We start from the raw sequence: 13,715 nt of genomic DNA, 5'->3' as shown, positions 1-13,715 counted from the left end.
ACACGAGGAGAGCGAGGTCTCCCCAGGGAGCTCACGGCAGAACCCGGCAGGAGTCCCACTGCGCCTTCTCAGCCCTGGATGCACAAGTAGGACCCCATGGGAGCCTCTGGGGACAGAAGATGGCTAGACCTGCGCCAGGTCGGTGCTCCAGGTCTGGGCACATCCGCAGCCTCCCAGGAACTGCAATGTGAAGTTGGCTTCCACAGGGTGACGGGCCCCCAGGTCAGGCTCTGGGGAGCACTCCCCATGGGTGACGTGGCTACACTTCTCACCCCAGCTGGTCTGTGACGAGCGGGGCAGGCCGGGGGCGTCCATGTCCTCTGCTGCAAAGGCTCTGCTTCACCTCTCTCTCTCTCCTTCAAGTCTCCTCTCTCCCTGCTCTCAGTCAAACGTCTGCACTCACTCATTCACCCAGTAAGTCATCAACAAACACACAACTACTAGGTCTTGCAGGCCCTGTGCCCTGCCCTGGGGAAAAAGAGGAAAGTGACACAGTCCCTCCCAATCCAGGAAACACATCCCTACGATGCAGTGCAGAGGTGCCAGGAGGGCGAGAAACAGAGGGTCCTGCAGAAGTCCGGGTGGCCAGTTGCACGGGGAGAAATCGTTCCTGGAGGAGTCTAAAGAGGAGAGTGGTTGGCAGAGTGGAAAAGAGGGAATGGTGTTGAAGCAGAGGGATCAGCATGTGCAAAGGCGCAGAGGCATGAGAGAAACGTACACGGTCAGGAAGTTGTAAGCAATTTGGTTGAGCCAAGTGGAAATGTCTGGGATGGATGCGTGGACAAGGGAGTGAGGAGCTGAACCTCATCCTGCAGCCACTGGGGAGCAATAGGACATTTAAACACTTCAGGTGCTTATTTTTAAAATAACCGTCTGTAACTTCTCAGTGTGAACTAAAGTTCACCATCATCTCTCCTAGTGGCTTGCCATTCTAGGCTTTATCCCTCAGGCCTGAATGCAAGTCCCACACTCTGTCACGGGAATTTCTGGCGTTCACCTTGGGGACATGCAGGCAGCTGTAGTTTCTGGGGTGACAGGAGGACCCAGGAAGTCAGGAGGCTGTGGCTCAATGGTGGGCCCCTGTGAGCCATAAGACTACTGTCTGGCTCCCCCGAAGAACCTGCCACAGCCAGCAGAGGGGAAGGAAAGGCTCAACGTATGGAAGGAAGTTGTCATCCTGCCCCGTCCCTCATGCAGAGGACGGGTGACTCCACTGAAGCCCATCGCAGCACCTGCACTGCTGGGCCTCTGCCGCCCATGGCACCATCTTCCTCCTGTCCCCGGCTGCTCCTGATGGATTCATGCAGGGGCCCGAGGCCACTCCTGGGCCCTCTCCTCCTCCCCTTCCCTCACCCTCTCCTCCTGCAACCTCAGCCTCAGTTGCCAGCCAGACAGAAGTGTTCCCCAGCCCGGGCCTCCTCTGGAGCCTCCACTCCGTGTGTCTAGAACTGAACTCACGACCTTCATCTCTTCTCCCCCAAAATACTGCCCCCTCCTCCCTGGAAGTGCTGCAGCCACCTTACGACCAGGAGGCGAATGCCTCACATTGAGCAGAAAGACAGGAGGAATCTGGACACCTGGGAACTCTGCACCAGCTCTGGATCTTTTGTGGTGTCTAAGAAACCAACCCCCATTTGATGAAGCTCGCTTACCAAGTCTCTGCCACATGTGCAAAAACACATTCCTAAGCCGTAAGAGAGGAGTCCAAGCTCCTTTTTGCTCACCATTCTCACCTCACAACAAGAAGTGCTAAATATTTTTTGAACGGATTCTTTCAATTTCACACCAACCCCATAAAACAGACGTTGAAACCGAGGCCCAGAGACATAGAACTTGTTCAAGATCACACAGCCTAATTTAAAAGCCTGGGCTCCCCGTTCCCCCTCTGCACCCCTCTTCCTCTCTCTTTCTTTTGGAAAATGCAGAGATGGGGCTGCCTTCCCCTTGCAGCCACACACATAGAGCCGCCATCGCCACCAGAGGGCAGACAGTTGTGTTCAGGGAGCGGGACGCGGGACGGGAGGGAGGGGAGGGAGGACCAGAAGGCACAGCGGCAGCTGCGGTTCGGGGGGCAGCCAGATTCCTGGGAGGGGGGCGGGGAAGGAGTCACCGGCCTGGCCGTGGGGGACGAGAAAGTGGGCGACCAACAGTCCAAGGATCCCAAGAGCAAAGGCCATGACTTGGAGATGAGAGTACTGCAGAAGGACCTGTCTGGTCTGAACGCCGACAAGCCAGATAACCTAGATGGAAAGGATCAATTTCCAGAAACACACAACCTACCAAGACGGAGGTATGAGCAAATAAAAACTCGGAGCAGACCTCTAACTAGTCGGGAGATGGAATGTGTCATAAAAAATCTCTCAACAACAAAAGCCCAGATGGCCTCACTGACAGGGTCTACCAAATGTTTAGAGGAATTAACACCAAGCCTCCTCAAAGGCTTCCAAAAAACTGTAAAGGAGGAAACACTTGCAAAATCATTCTATGAGGCCACCATCACCCTGATACCAAAGCCACACAAAGACTCTACAAGAAAAGAAAACTACAGACCAATATCTGCGATGAACATTGATGTAAAAGTTCTCAACAAAATACTAGCACATTGAATTGAACAGCACATGAAAACAATTATACACTATGACCAAGTGGGATCTATTCCTGCGATGCAGGGGTGGTTCAGAATGTGAATATTGCTCAATGCGATACACCACATTAACAAAATGAAGAACAAAAACCACAGGATCATCTCAGCTGATGCAGAAAAAGTATTTGACAAGATTCAACACCCTTTCAAGATAAAAAACACTTACACTAGAAGTAAAACTATCTCAATATAATAAAGGCCATATATATAAAGGCCACAGTGAACATCATACTCCATGATGAAGCCTGAAAGCTTTTTCTATAAGATCAGGAACAAGACAAGGACACCCACTTTTGCCACTTGTATTCAGCATAGTACTGGAAGCCCTAGCGTATAGCAAGTAGGCAAGAAAAATAAATAAAAGGTGTCCAAATTGGAGGAAAGAAGTAAAATTATCTCTGTTTGCAAACAATGTGATCTTATGTGTAGAAAACCCTAATGACGCCTCCAATGCACTCACCAAAGTGACAGGGTAGAAATAAAATCAAGGCACAAAATGTAGTTGCATTCCTATATACTAGTGAGGAACAACCTACAAAGGAAATTATGAAACAAATCCGTTTACGATAGCATTAAAAAGAACAAAAACCTTATGGATAAACCTAACTACCAACGTGAAAGACATGCACACTGAAAACTACCAAACACTGCTGAAAGAAATTAAAGGCACAAATAAATGGAAAGACAACCTGTATTCATGGATTAGATGTCTTAATATTTTTAAGATGTCAATACTACCCAAAGTGATCTACAGATTCAATGCAATCTTTATCAAAATCCCAATGACAGGGAGTTCCCTGGTTGCCTAGTGGTTAGGGTTATGGGCTTTCACCGCCATGGCCCAGGTTCAATCCCTGGTCAGGGAACTGAGATCCCGCAAGATGCATGGCACAGCCAAAACCAACAACAACAAAAAAATCCCAATGACAGAAATATTTCATTTAATATTTATGTATTTAATATTATTTTCAGAAATAGAAAAATTCATCCTAAAATTCTTAATGGAATCTCAAAGGACCTGGGAATAGTTAAAACCATCTTGAAAAACAACAAATTTGGGGATCTCATACTTCCTGATTTCAAAACCCATTTGAAAGCTACAGTAATCAAAACAGTGTGGTACTGGCATAAAGACAGGCATATAGACCAATGGAATAGGAAAGAGAGCCCCCAAATAAACCTTCACATATATGGTCAAGTGATTTTTTTACCAAGGTGCCAAGACCATTCAATGGGAAAAGGACAGTCTTTCAACAAATGGTGCTGGGAAAACTGAATGTCCATGTGCAAAAGAATGAAGATGGACCTTTACCTTATACCACACATAAAAATTAACTCAAAAATGGACCAAGGACCTAAATGTAAGAGCTAAAACTATAAAATTCTTAGAGGAAGTTTCATGAGATTGGATTTGGCAATGCTTTCTTGGATATGACACCAAAAGAACTGACAACAAAAGTAAAATTAGATATACTAGGTTATACATCAAACTTAAAAACTTGTACATCAAAGGACACAATCAACAGAATGAAAAGGCAACCTACAGAACGACAGAAATCATTTGCAAATCATATATCTGATAAAGGGTTAATATCCAGAATATATAAAGAACTACAACTCCATAACAAAAAACCAAACAACCCTATTTAAAAATGGTCAAAGGACTTGAAAGGACGTTTCTTTAAAGAAAACATACAAATGGCCAAGAAACACAGGAAAATATGCTCAACATCACTAATCATCATGTAAATGCAGATCAAAACCTCAATGAGATACCATAGGCCAATCACAAAAAGACAAATACCGTATGATTCCAGTTATCTGTGGTACCTAGAACCATTCAATCCACAGAAACAGAAAGCAGAATGGTGGTTCCCAGGGGATAATAGAAGAGAGGAAAGGAGTTGTTGTTTAATGGGTATAGAGCTCCAGTTTTGCAAGATAAAAGGTTTTGGAGATTGGGTGCACAGTAATGTGAACTTAACACAACTGTACTGTACACTGAGAAATGGTTAAGTTGATGAAATTTACATGTTTTTTCAAACTTCTTTTTAAATTTCTTCAAAGAAGACATACAGATGGCCAACAGGCACACGAAAAGATGCTCAACATCACTGATCATCAGGGAAATACAAATCAAAACCACCACAAGGGCTTCCCTGGTGGCGCAGTGGTTGAGAGTCCGCCTGCCGATGCAGGGGTCGCGGGTTCGTGCCCCGGTCTGGGAGGATCCCACGTGCCGCGGAGCGGCTGGGCCCGTGAGCCATGGCTGCTGAGCCTGCGCGTCCGGAGCCTGTGCTCCGCAGTGGGAGAGGCCACAACAGTGAGAGGCCCGCATACCACACACACACAAAAAAACATCACAAGATATCACCTCACACCTGTCAGAATGACTATTATCAAAAAGACAAGAAATAACAAGTGTTGACAAGGGTGTGGAGAAAAGGAACCCTCGTGCACTGTTGGTGGGAATGTAACTGCTTCAGCCACTGGGAAGAAACTATGGAAAGTCCTCAAAAACTTAAAAAATAGAATTATCATATGATCCAGCAATTCCACTCCTGGGTATTTATCCAAAGAAAACAAAAACAGTAATTAGAAAAGATTCATGCACCCCTATGTTCACTGCATTATTTACAATAGTCAAGATACGGAAGCAACCCAAGTGCCCATCAACAGATGAATGAACACATAAAGAAGATGTGGTACATATATACACAATGGAATGTTAGTCATAAAAAAGAATGAAATCTTGCCAGTTGTGACAATATGCATGGACCTAGAGGGTATTATGATACGTGAAATAAGTCAGACAAAGACAAATACTATACGATTTCACTATGATTTCTATGATTTTATAAATGTGGAATCTATAAAACAAATGAACAGACATAACTAAAAAGAAACACGTTACAGAGAACAAACAGGTGGTTGCCAGAGGGAGGCAGGGTGGGGGAGGAAAGAAATAAGTGAGGGATGTTAAGAGATACAAAGTCCCAGTTGCAAAATAAATGAGTCACCGGTATGAAATGTACAGAGTGGGGAATGTAGTTAATAACTATGTAATATCTTTGTATGGTGACACATCATGACTAGACTTGTCTTGGTGATCATTTTGAAACGTACAGAAATATTAAATTACTATGTTCTGTATCAGAAACTAACATAGCGTTGTAGGTCCATTATACTTTGAAAACAATCGAACAGACAAATTCATAGACAGAGATCAGATTTGTGGGTACCAGAGGCCGGGCTGGGGGGAATTGCAGGAAGGTAGTCAAAAGGTACAAACTTCCAGTTATAAGATAAATAAGTAGTAGGGATGTGACGTGCAGCATGATAAATACAGTTACCACTGCTGTGTGTTATATGTGAAAGTTGTTAAGAGAGCAATCTCAAGAGTTCTCGTCACACCATTCTTTTCTATTTCTTTAACTCTGCACCTATAAGAGATGATGGTGTTCACTAAACTTCTTGTGATAGTCACTTCATGATGTATGTAAGTCAACTCATTATGCTGTGCACCTTAAACTTATACACTGCTGTATGTCAACCATATCTCAATAAAACTGGAAGAAAAAGAAATAAGTAAAAATGGTTAAGACAGTAAAATTTATGTTACATGTATTTTACTACAATTAAAGAAACAAAGCAAAACACTGACAACATCAAATGTTGTCAAGGACGTGGAGCTACAGGAACCCTCATTCACTGCTGGTGGGAAATTAAAATGGTGCAGCCACTTGGAAGACAGTTTGGCAGCTTCCTACAAAACTGAACGTGCTCTCACCATACGATCTAGCAACCATTCTCTTTGGTATTTATCCAAATGAATTGAAAACTTATGTCTGCACAGAACAACTTGATTTAGAATTGCCAAAACCTGGAAGCAACCAAGATGTCTGTCAGTAGGAGAATGGACAAACTGTGGCACACCCAGACAGCGGAATATTCTCCAGCTCAAAGAAGAAATGAGCTACCAAGCCATGAAAAGACTGAGAAAAACCTTAAATGTATGTTACCAAGTGGAAGAAACCAACCTGAAAAGATTACACACTGCATGATTCCAACTATATGACTTTCTGGAAAAGGCAAAACTACGGAGAGAGTAAACAGGTCGGTGGTTGCCAGGGTTAGAAGAGACAGCGGGATGCATAGGTGGAGCACAGAGGATTTTCAGGCAAGAGAGACTACTCTGGATGATAGCATAATTGTGGATACATGCAATCATACATTTTTCAAAACCCGCTGAGTATGAACACTAAGGGTGGCCCCTAATGTAAACTGTGGGCTCTGAGTGACGACGGTGTGTAGGTTCATCAGCTGTAACCAATGTAGCACCGGCTGCAGGATGCTGACGGTGAGGGAGACTGTGTGTTTGGGTGGGAGCGGGTAGCAGAGAGTACGTGGGAATGCTCTGTACTTTCCGCTCCACTCTGCAGGCAACTGCTCTAAAAATTAAAGTCTATTAAAAAGAAATTCACATCACATAAAATTAACCATTAGCCATTTTAAAGCGTACAATCAGTGGCATTTAGTACATTCACAGTGTTGTGTGACCGGCACCTCTATCCAGTTGTAGACATTTCACCACCACCAAAAGGCAGTTCCTACACAGTTACTCCCCAGCCATTTCCCCTGAGCCCCTGACAACCACGAATCTAACTTCTGTCTCTATGAATTTGTCTAATCTGGACATTTCATACAAGGAGAATCATATAACACATGACCTCTTACAACAGACTTCTTTCACTTCACGTTTTTTAAAATTTCTCCATGTGGTAGTATCAGTACTTCATTCCTTTTTAAGACTGAATACTGTTCTATTGTATGTACAGACCACATCTTCTTTACCCATTCATCAGCTGACAGACACTTGGGTTGTTTCCACCTGTTGGCTCTTGTAACCCGTGCTGCTAAGACTTTGCCCGTACAAGTCTTTGTCTGACTATCTGTAAAGGATTCTTCTCTTAATGCTACATCCCTCCCTGCCCTTAGATGAGTGAAAGCAAAGCAGGTAAGTGAAGGAAGGGAACAGAAATAAAATTAACATGTAAATATCAAATTAATAATATTTACAGTCCCGACTAATAACAGATATTTAAATTAATAATATTTAAGAAACACCTGTATTAACATACTTTATCTCATATATCTTTATAATTCTGATGTAGACTTTATCACCTGTGTTTATAGATCAGTAAAGCAAGACTCGGAAGGTTAAATAATTTGTCCGTGTTCACACAGCCGCTGAGGGTCAGCCAGCAATGGACTCCAAGTTTTCCAGACCCCACGCTGCCTCTCCCATCAAACTAGCAGTAGAGGTGAGAGAATGGGTGAGAAGTACACTGCCTTGATAAGTAATTCTCACCAGAAGCTTACCTTGGTGAAGTCATCATGCAGAAGCTAATGGTTCAACAACCCTGGCTGTAACCACAAACTCAGAGAACCAAAGAGAGGCGATGACGTGGTTTCTCTGGGTGTGTATAGACTGGTCACCAGGGTCACTCCAGGCCCTTCCCCTCAGCTTATTCTCTGAAAGGACGCAGCCGCTCCAGCCCCTACCTGCCCCCAACCCAGTGGACCTGGACGCAACTCACATCCCAGAGTGGGCCCAGGTGTGCACGTACCTGGGGCCGGGTGCCTGGCCCTCTCCTCGGCGAGTCCCTGCAGACACTGGTCCCGCTCTTCCCGCAGCACCTGCAGCACAGCGCACAGCCGAGGGAGGGCTCCCACCTGCAAGCCCAAAGCCGAGAATGCTCGTCACTGCCACGAAGCTGAGTCTAGTACACAGGGCGGGGCCAGACAATGGAGACTCAAAATGAGGAAGACAAACGAGTGAATATGACAAAAAAAGAGCATGCTCACGGATACAGACAACAAACTTGTGGTTACCAGCAGGGAGAGGGAAGGAGGGCAAGCTAGGGGCAGGGCAGTAAGAGGTACAAGCTGCTAGGTATAAAATAAGCTACAAGATACGTTGTACAACACAGAGAACAGAGCCCATGTTTTACAATAACTATAAATGGAGCATAACCTTTAAAAATTGTGAATCACTAATTGTACACCTATAGCCTATACAGTATCGTACAGTAACTATACTTCAATAAAAAAGACTTGTAAAAAAAAGTAATGTAAACTAGAGACTTTAGTTAATGTATCAATATTAGCTCATCGATTTTAACAAATGCACCACTTTTATGCAAGACATTAGTAATAGGAGACACTGGAGAGGAAGGGTTGAGGGGGTATATGGTCATTCTTTGTACTTTCTGCAGAATTTTTCTGTAAACCTAAATCCTCTCAACAAAATAAATTATATTAATTAAAAAAGAATAAGTGGGAGAAATCAGTTCACCTAGTTTAAAGACTCGCTGTATAGCTACAGTAATCAAAACAGCCTGGTATTAGTAGAAGAATAGGCAATGGTGTTAGAGCGACTGGACAGCTACAGATAACAAAATGAACCTTGAACTAAGACTCATACCTTGTACAAAAATTACCTCAAAATGATCATGGACTTGAGCGCAAAACATTAAACTAAAACTTTTAGAAAAAACATAGAAAATCTTCAAGATGTAGGGCCAGGCAAAGATTTCTTATACTTGACACCAAAAGCACGATCCATAAAAAGAAAAATTGATAAACTGGACTTCACCAAAATTAAAAACTTTTGCTCCAAGAAAAACCATGTTAAGAGGATGAAAAGGCAAGCTACAGATGAGGAGACGATATTTGCAATCCGCAAATTAGAACTAATATCTAGAACAGACAGAGAACATTCAAAACTCAATAGTAAACAAATTTAAAAATCTATTTAAGGACTTCCCTGGTGGCGCAGTGGTTAAGAATCCGCCTGCCAGTGCAGGGGAAGATCCCACATGCCGCGGAGCAACTAAGCCCATGCGCCACAACTATTGAAGCCTGTGAGCCCTAGAGCCCACAAGCCACAACTACTGAGCCTGTGCTCTGGAGCCTGTGAGCCACAACTACTGAGCCTGTGTGCTGCAGCTACTGAAGCCCGCACACCTAGAGCCTGTGCTCCACAACAAGAGAAGCCACCGCAGTGAGAAACCCACACACCGCAAAGAAGAGTAGCCCCTGCTCGCCACAACTAGAGAAAGTCCGCACGCAGCAACGAAGACCCAACGTGGCCCAAAAAAAAAAAAATCTATTTAGAACATAGGCAAAATGCATGAAAAGACATTTCAGAGAAGACACACAGATGGCAAATAAGCACATGAAAAGATGTTCAACATTATTAGCTATTAGGTAAATGCAAATTGAAATCGTAATGTGATATCACTACATGCTTATCAGAATATCTAACATAAAAATTGACAACAATGCTGGCAAGGTTGTGGTGAAACTAGGTCACGGACACATTGCTGGTGGGACTGTAAAATGAGACAACCACTCTGGAAAACAGGTTGACAGTGTCTTAAGAAAAGCTAAACATGCAACTATCATATGACCCAGCCATTGCACTCTCGGGCATTTACCCTGGAGAAATGAAAACGTATATTCAGAAAAAAACCTGTACACTACTATTTGTAGCAGCTTTATTCCTAACAGCCCAAAACTGTAACAGTCCAGATGCCTTTCAATGGGTAAATGGTTAAACAAACTATGGTACATCCATACTATGAAATTCTACTCAGCAATAAAAAGGAACAAAGTAGTAATACATGGACCAACTTAAATGAATATCCAGAGAAATATGCTGAATGAAAAAAGCCAATCCCAAACGGTTACATACTGTATGATTCCATTTATATAACATTCTTTTTTAAATTTAATTATTTTATATTGGGGTATAGTTGATTTACAACCTTTGTGTTAGTTTCAGGTGTACAGCAAAGTGATTCAGTTATACATGTGTCCATTCTTTTTCAGATTCTTTCCCCATACAGGTTATTACAGAGTACTGAGTAGAGTTCCCTGTGCTGTACAATAGGTCCTTGTTGGTTATCTATTTTATATAGAGCAGTGTGTACATGTTAATCCCAAACACCTAATTTATCCCTCCACCCCCTTTCCCCTTTGGTAACCATAAGTTTGTTCTCTATGTCTGTGAGTCTGTTTTGTCAATACATTCATTTGTATCATTTTTTTTAGATTCCACATCATTTATATAACATTCTTGAAACAGCAAAATTATATCAATAAAAATGGAGACCCTATTAGTGGTTGTCAGGAGTGAAGGGAGGGTGAGGGTGGGAGGGAGGGAGGTATGACTCTAACAGGGCACCACGAAGGGACCTCAGGGTTGCAGACTTGTTTTGCACCTTGACTGGATCAACGTCAGTATCATAGCTGGTCAGTCAAACCCCAGCTCACTTGCAAACACTAAGAAAGAAGTAAACGTGCATTTCTATGTGCCACTGAGTTTCTGTGACTGTTACACAGCACAGCTGACTGGGTAGGAGTGACGCTTCCCGAAAGTGGGTGGCCATGTGCATTGCTGGAAATGAAGAAAGGGGTGCTGCGGCAAAGAGGGTCTTGAGAGCGATGGAGCAAGATGAGGAATGAGGGAACACCTACAATGGGAACCTCTCCAAGAAAAATTTAACTTCCTTTGTGTTTTTCCCTGGGACTATGGAAAAATAAACATCAGAAGACAGTTTAACTTTTTCTTTTCATTCTACATTTCTTCTTCTTAAGTTGTAGTAAAATATACCTAACATTTACCATTGTAACCGTGGTTTAGTGTACAAAGTTGTACAATGATCACCCCTATCCATCTCCAGGACTTTTCAACTGGCCCAACAGAAACTCTGTACCAATTAAATAGTAACTATCCGTTACCCTTCCTGGAGTCCCTGGTAACCTCTATTCTACTTTCTGATTCTATGAATGTGTCTGTTCTAGGTACTTCATATAAGTGGAGTCATGCAATATCTGCTTTTTTGTGTCTGGCTCATTTCACATCCACATTGTAGCATCTAGCAGAATTTCCTTCCTTTTTAAGGATGAATACTATTCCATTGTATGGACAGACCGCACTTTGTTCATCCATTCATCGCTGGGTTGTTTCCATCTCTTGGCTACTGTGAATATTGCAGCCAGGAACAAAGGTGTACAAATATCTTTTCGAGTCCCTGCTTTGATTCTTCTGGGTACATACCCAGAAGCAAAATGTGTGGATCATATGGTAATTCTGTGTTTACTTTTTTAAAAAACCACCGCACTGTTTTCCACAGCAGCTGCCCCATTTTACCTTCCCGCCAGCAATGTATAGAGTTCTAATTTCTCTATGTCCTCCTCAACCTTTGTTATTCTGTGTTAATAATATCCATCTTAGTGGGTACGAAGTGAATCATCCCACATTTCTTTTACCCTTATCCTTCCATTAAAATTGAATAAACTGGGACTTCCCTGGCGGTCTAGTGGTTAAGACTCCACGCTGCCAATACAGGGGGCCAAAATATATTTTTAAAGACGAAAAAGAAAAGATGAAGAAGAAAAAAACTATCATCTATAGTTCACCCCCTTTTAAAAAAAGTATTAAATATAATTTTACTTAAAATTCACAGGAGGAGAAACAAGTGAAGGTAAAAGTATTGCTAAAATTAATATAAAATTTCCCTCAAAACAAGATCTATTAGTACTGAAAAGTTCCCTTTAAACAGTTTTTAAAAATCAAGTTTGTCTCTTAGGGGAAAACATAGGCAGAACATTGTATGACATAAATCACAGCAAGATCGTTTTTGACCCACTCCTAGAGAAATGGATATAAAAACAAAAATAAACAAATGGGACCTAATGAAACTCAAAAGCTTTTGCATAGCAAAGGAAACCATAAACAAGACGAAAAGACAACCCTCAGAATGGCAGAAAATATTTGCAAATGAAGCAACTGACAAAGGATTAATCTCCAAAATTTACAAGCAGCTCATGCAGCTCAATATCAAAAAAACAAACAATCCAAAAATGGGCAGAAGACCTAAATAGACATTTCTCCAAAGAAGATATACAGATGGCCAGCAAACACATGAAAGGATGCTCAACATCACTAATCATTAGAGAAATGCAAATCACAACTACAATGAGATATCATCTCACACTGGTCAGAATGGCCATCGTCAAAAAATCTACAAACAATACATGCTGGAGAGGGTGTGGAGAAAAGGGAACACTCTTGCACTGTTGGTGGGAATGTAAACTGATACAGCCACTATGGAGAACAGTATGGAGGTTCCTTAAAAAACTGAAAATAGAACTACCATACGACCCAGCAATCTCACTATGGGGCATATACCCTGAGAAAACCATAATTCAAAAAGAGTCATGGACCACAATGCTCACTGCAGCTCTATTTACAATAGCCAGGACATGGAAGCAACCTAAGTGTCCATCGACAGATGAATGGATAAAGAAGATGTGGCACATATATACAATGGAATATTACTCAGCCATAAAAAGAAACGAAATTGAGTTATTTGCAGTGAGGTGGATGGACCCAGAGTCTGTCATACAGAGTGAAGTAAGTCAGAAAGAGAAAAACAAATACCGTATGCTAACACATATATATGGAATCTAAGAAAAAAATGGTCATGAAGAACCTAGGGGCAGGACAGGAATAAAGATGCAGACATAGAGAATGGACCTGGGGACACAGGGAGGGAGAAGGGTAAGCTGGGGCAAGGTGAGCGAGTGGCATGGACATATATACACTACCAAACGTAAGGTAGATAGCTAGTGGGAAGCAGCCGCATAGCACAGGGAGATCAGCTCGGTGCTTTGTGACCACCTAGAGGGGTGGGATAGGGAGGGTGGGAGGCAGGGAGACACAAGAAGGAAGAGATATGGGAATGTATGTATATGTATAGCTGACTCACTTTGTTATACAGCAGAAACTCACACACCATTGTAAAGCAACTATACTCCAATAAAGATGTTAAAAGAGAAACAGTCCTATTCGTTTTCCCCTGGAGCCCTCCCTCCCACAGACCTCCTTCCTCTTCCCAACACCGGCCTGTGGTTTTGGGGGCCGCTCCCCGCTCCCCCTGCCGGGGTTCCATTTCCTGGACTCCCTTTTTCTTTACTCTTCTTGTTTTACAGAATCACG

General features: G+C 42.8%; 1 protein-coding gene across 1 annotated transcript in view; it reads right to left on the bottom strand.

The window, feature by feature from the left end:
- The window catches only part of SCTR (secretin receptor), a 58,349-nt gene that overhangs the window by 43,883 nt on the left and 751 nt on the right, over positions 1–13,715 (bottom strand). The window contains exon 2 of the mRNA XM_033860341.2: positions 8,275–8,380. Within this exon, the coding sequence (XP_033716232.2) occupies positions 8,275–8,380 (106 nt within the window). The remainder of the gene's footprint in view (positions 1–8,274; positions 8,381–13,715) is intronic.

This window comes from Tursiops truncatus, chromosome 7, assembly GCF_011762595.2.
Source record: "Tursiops truncatus isolate mTurTru1 chromosome 7, mTurTru1.mat.Y, whole genome shotgun sequence".
Taxonomy (NCBI): Eukaryota; Metazoa; Chordata; class Mammalia; order Artiodactyla; family Delphinidae; genus Tursiops; species Tursiops truncatus.
Note: the sequence above shows the minus strand (reverse complement) of the source record. Positions and strands in the feature narration are given on the sequence as shown.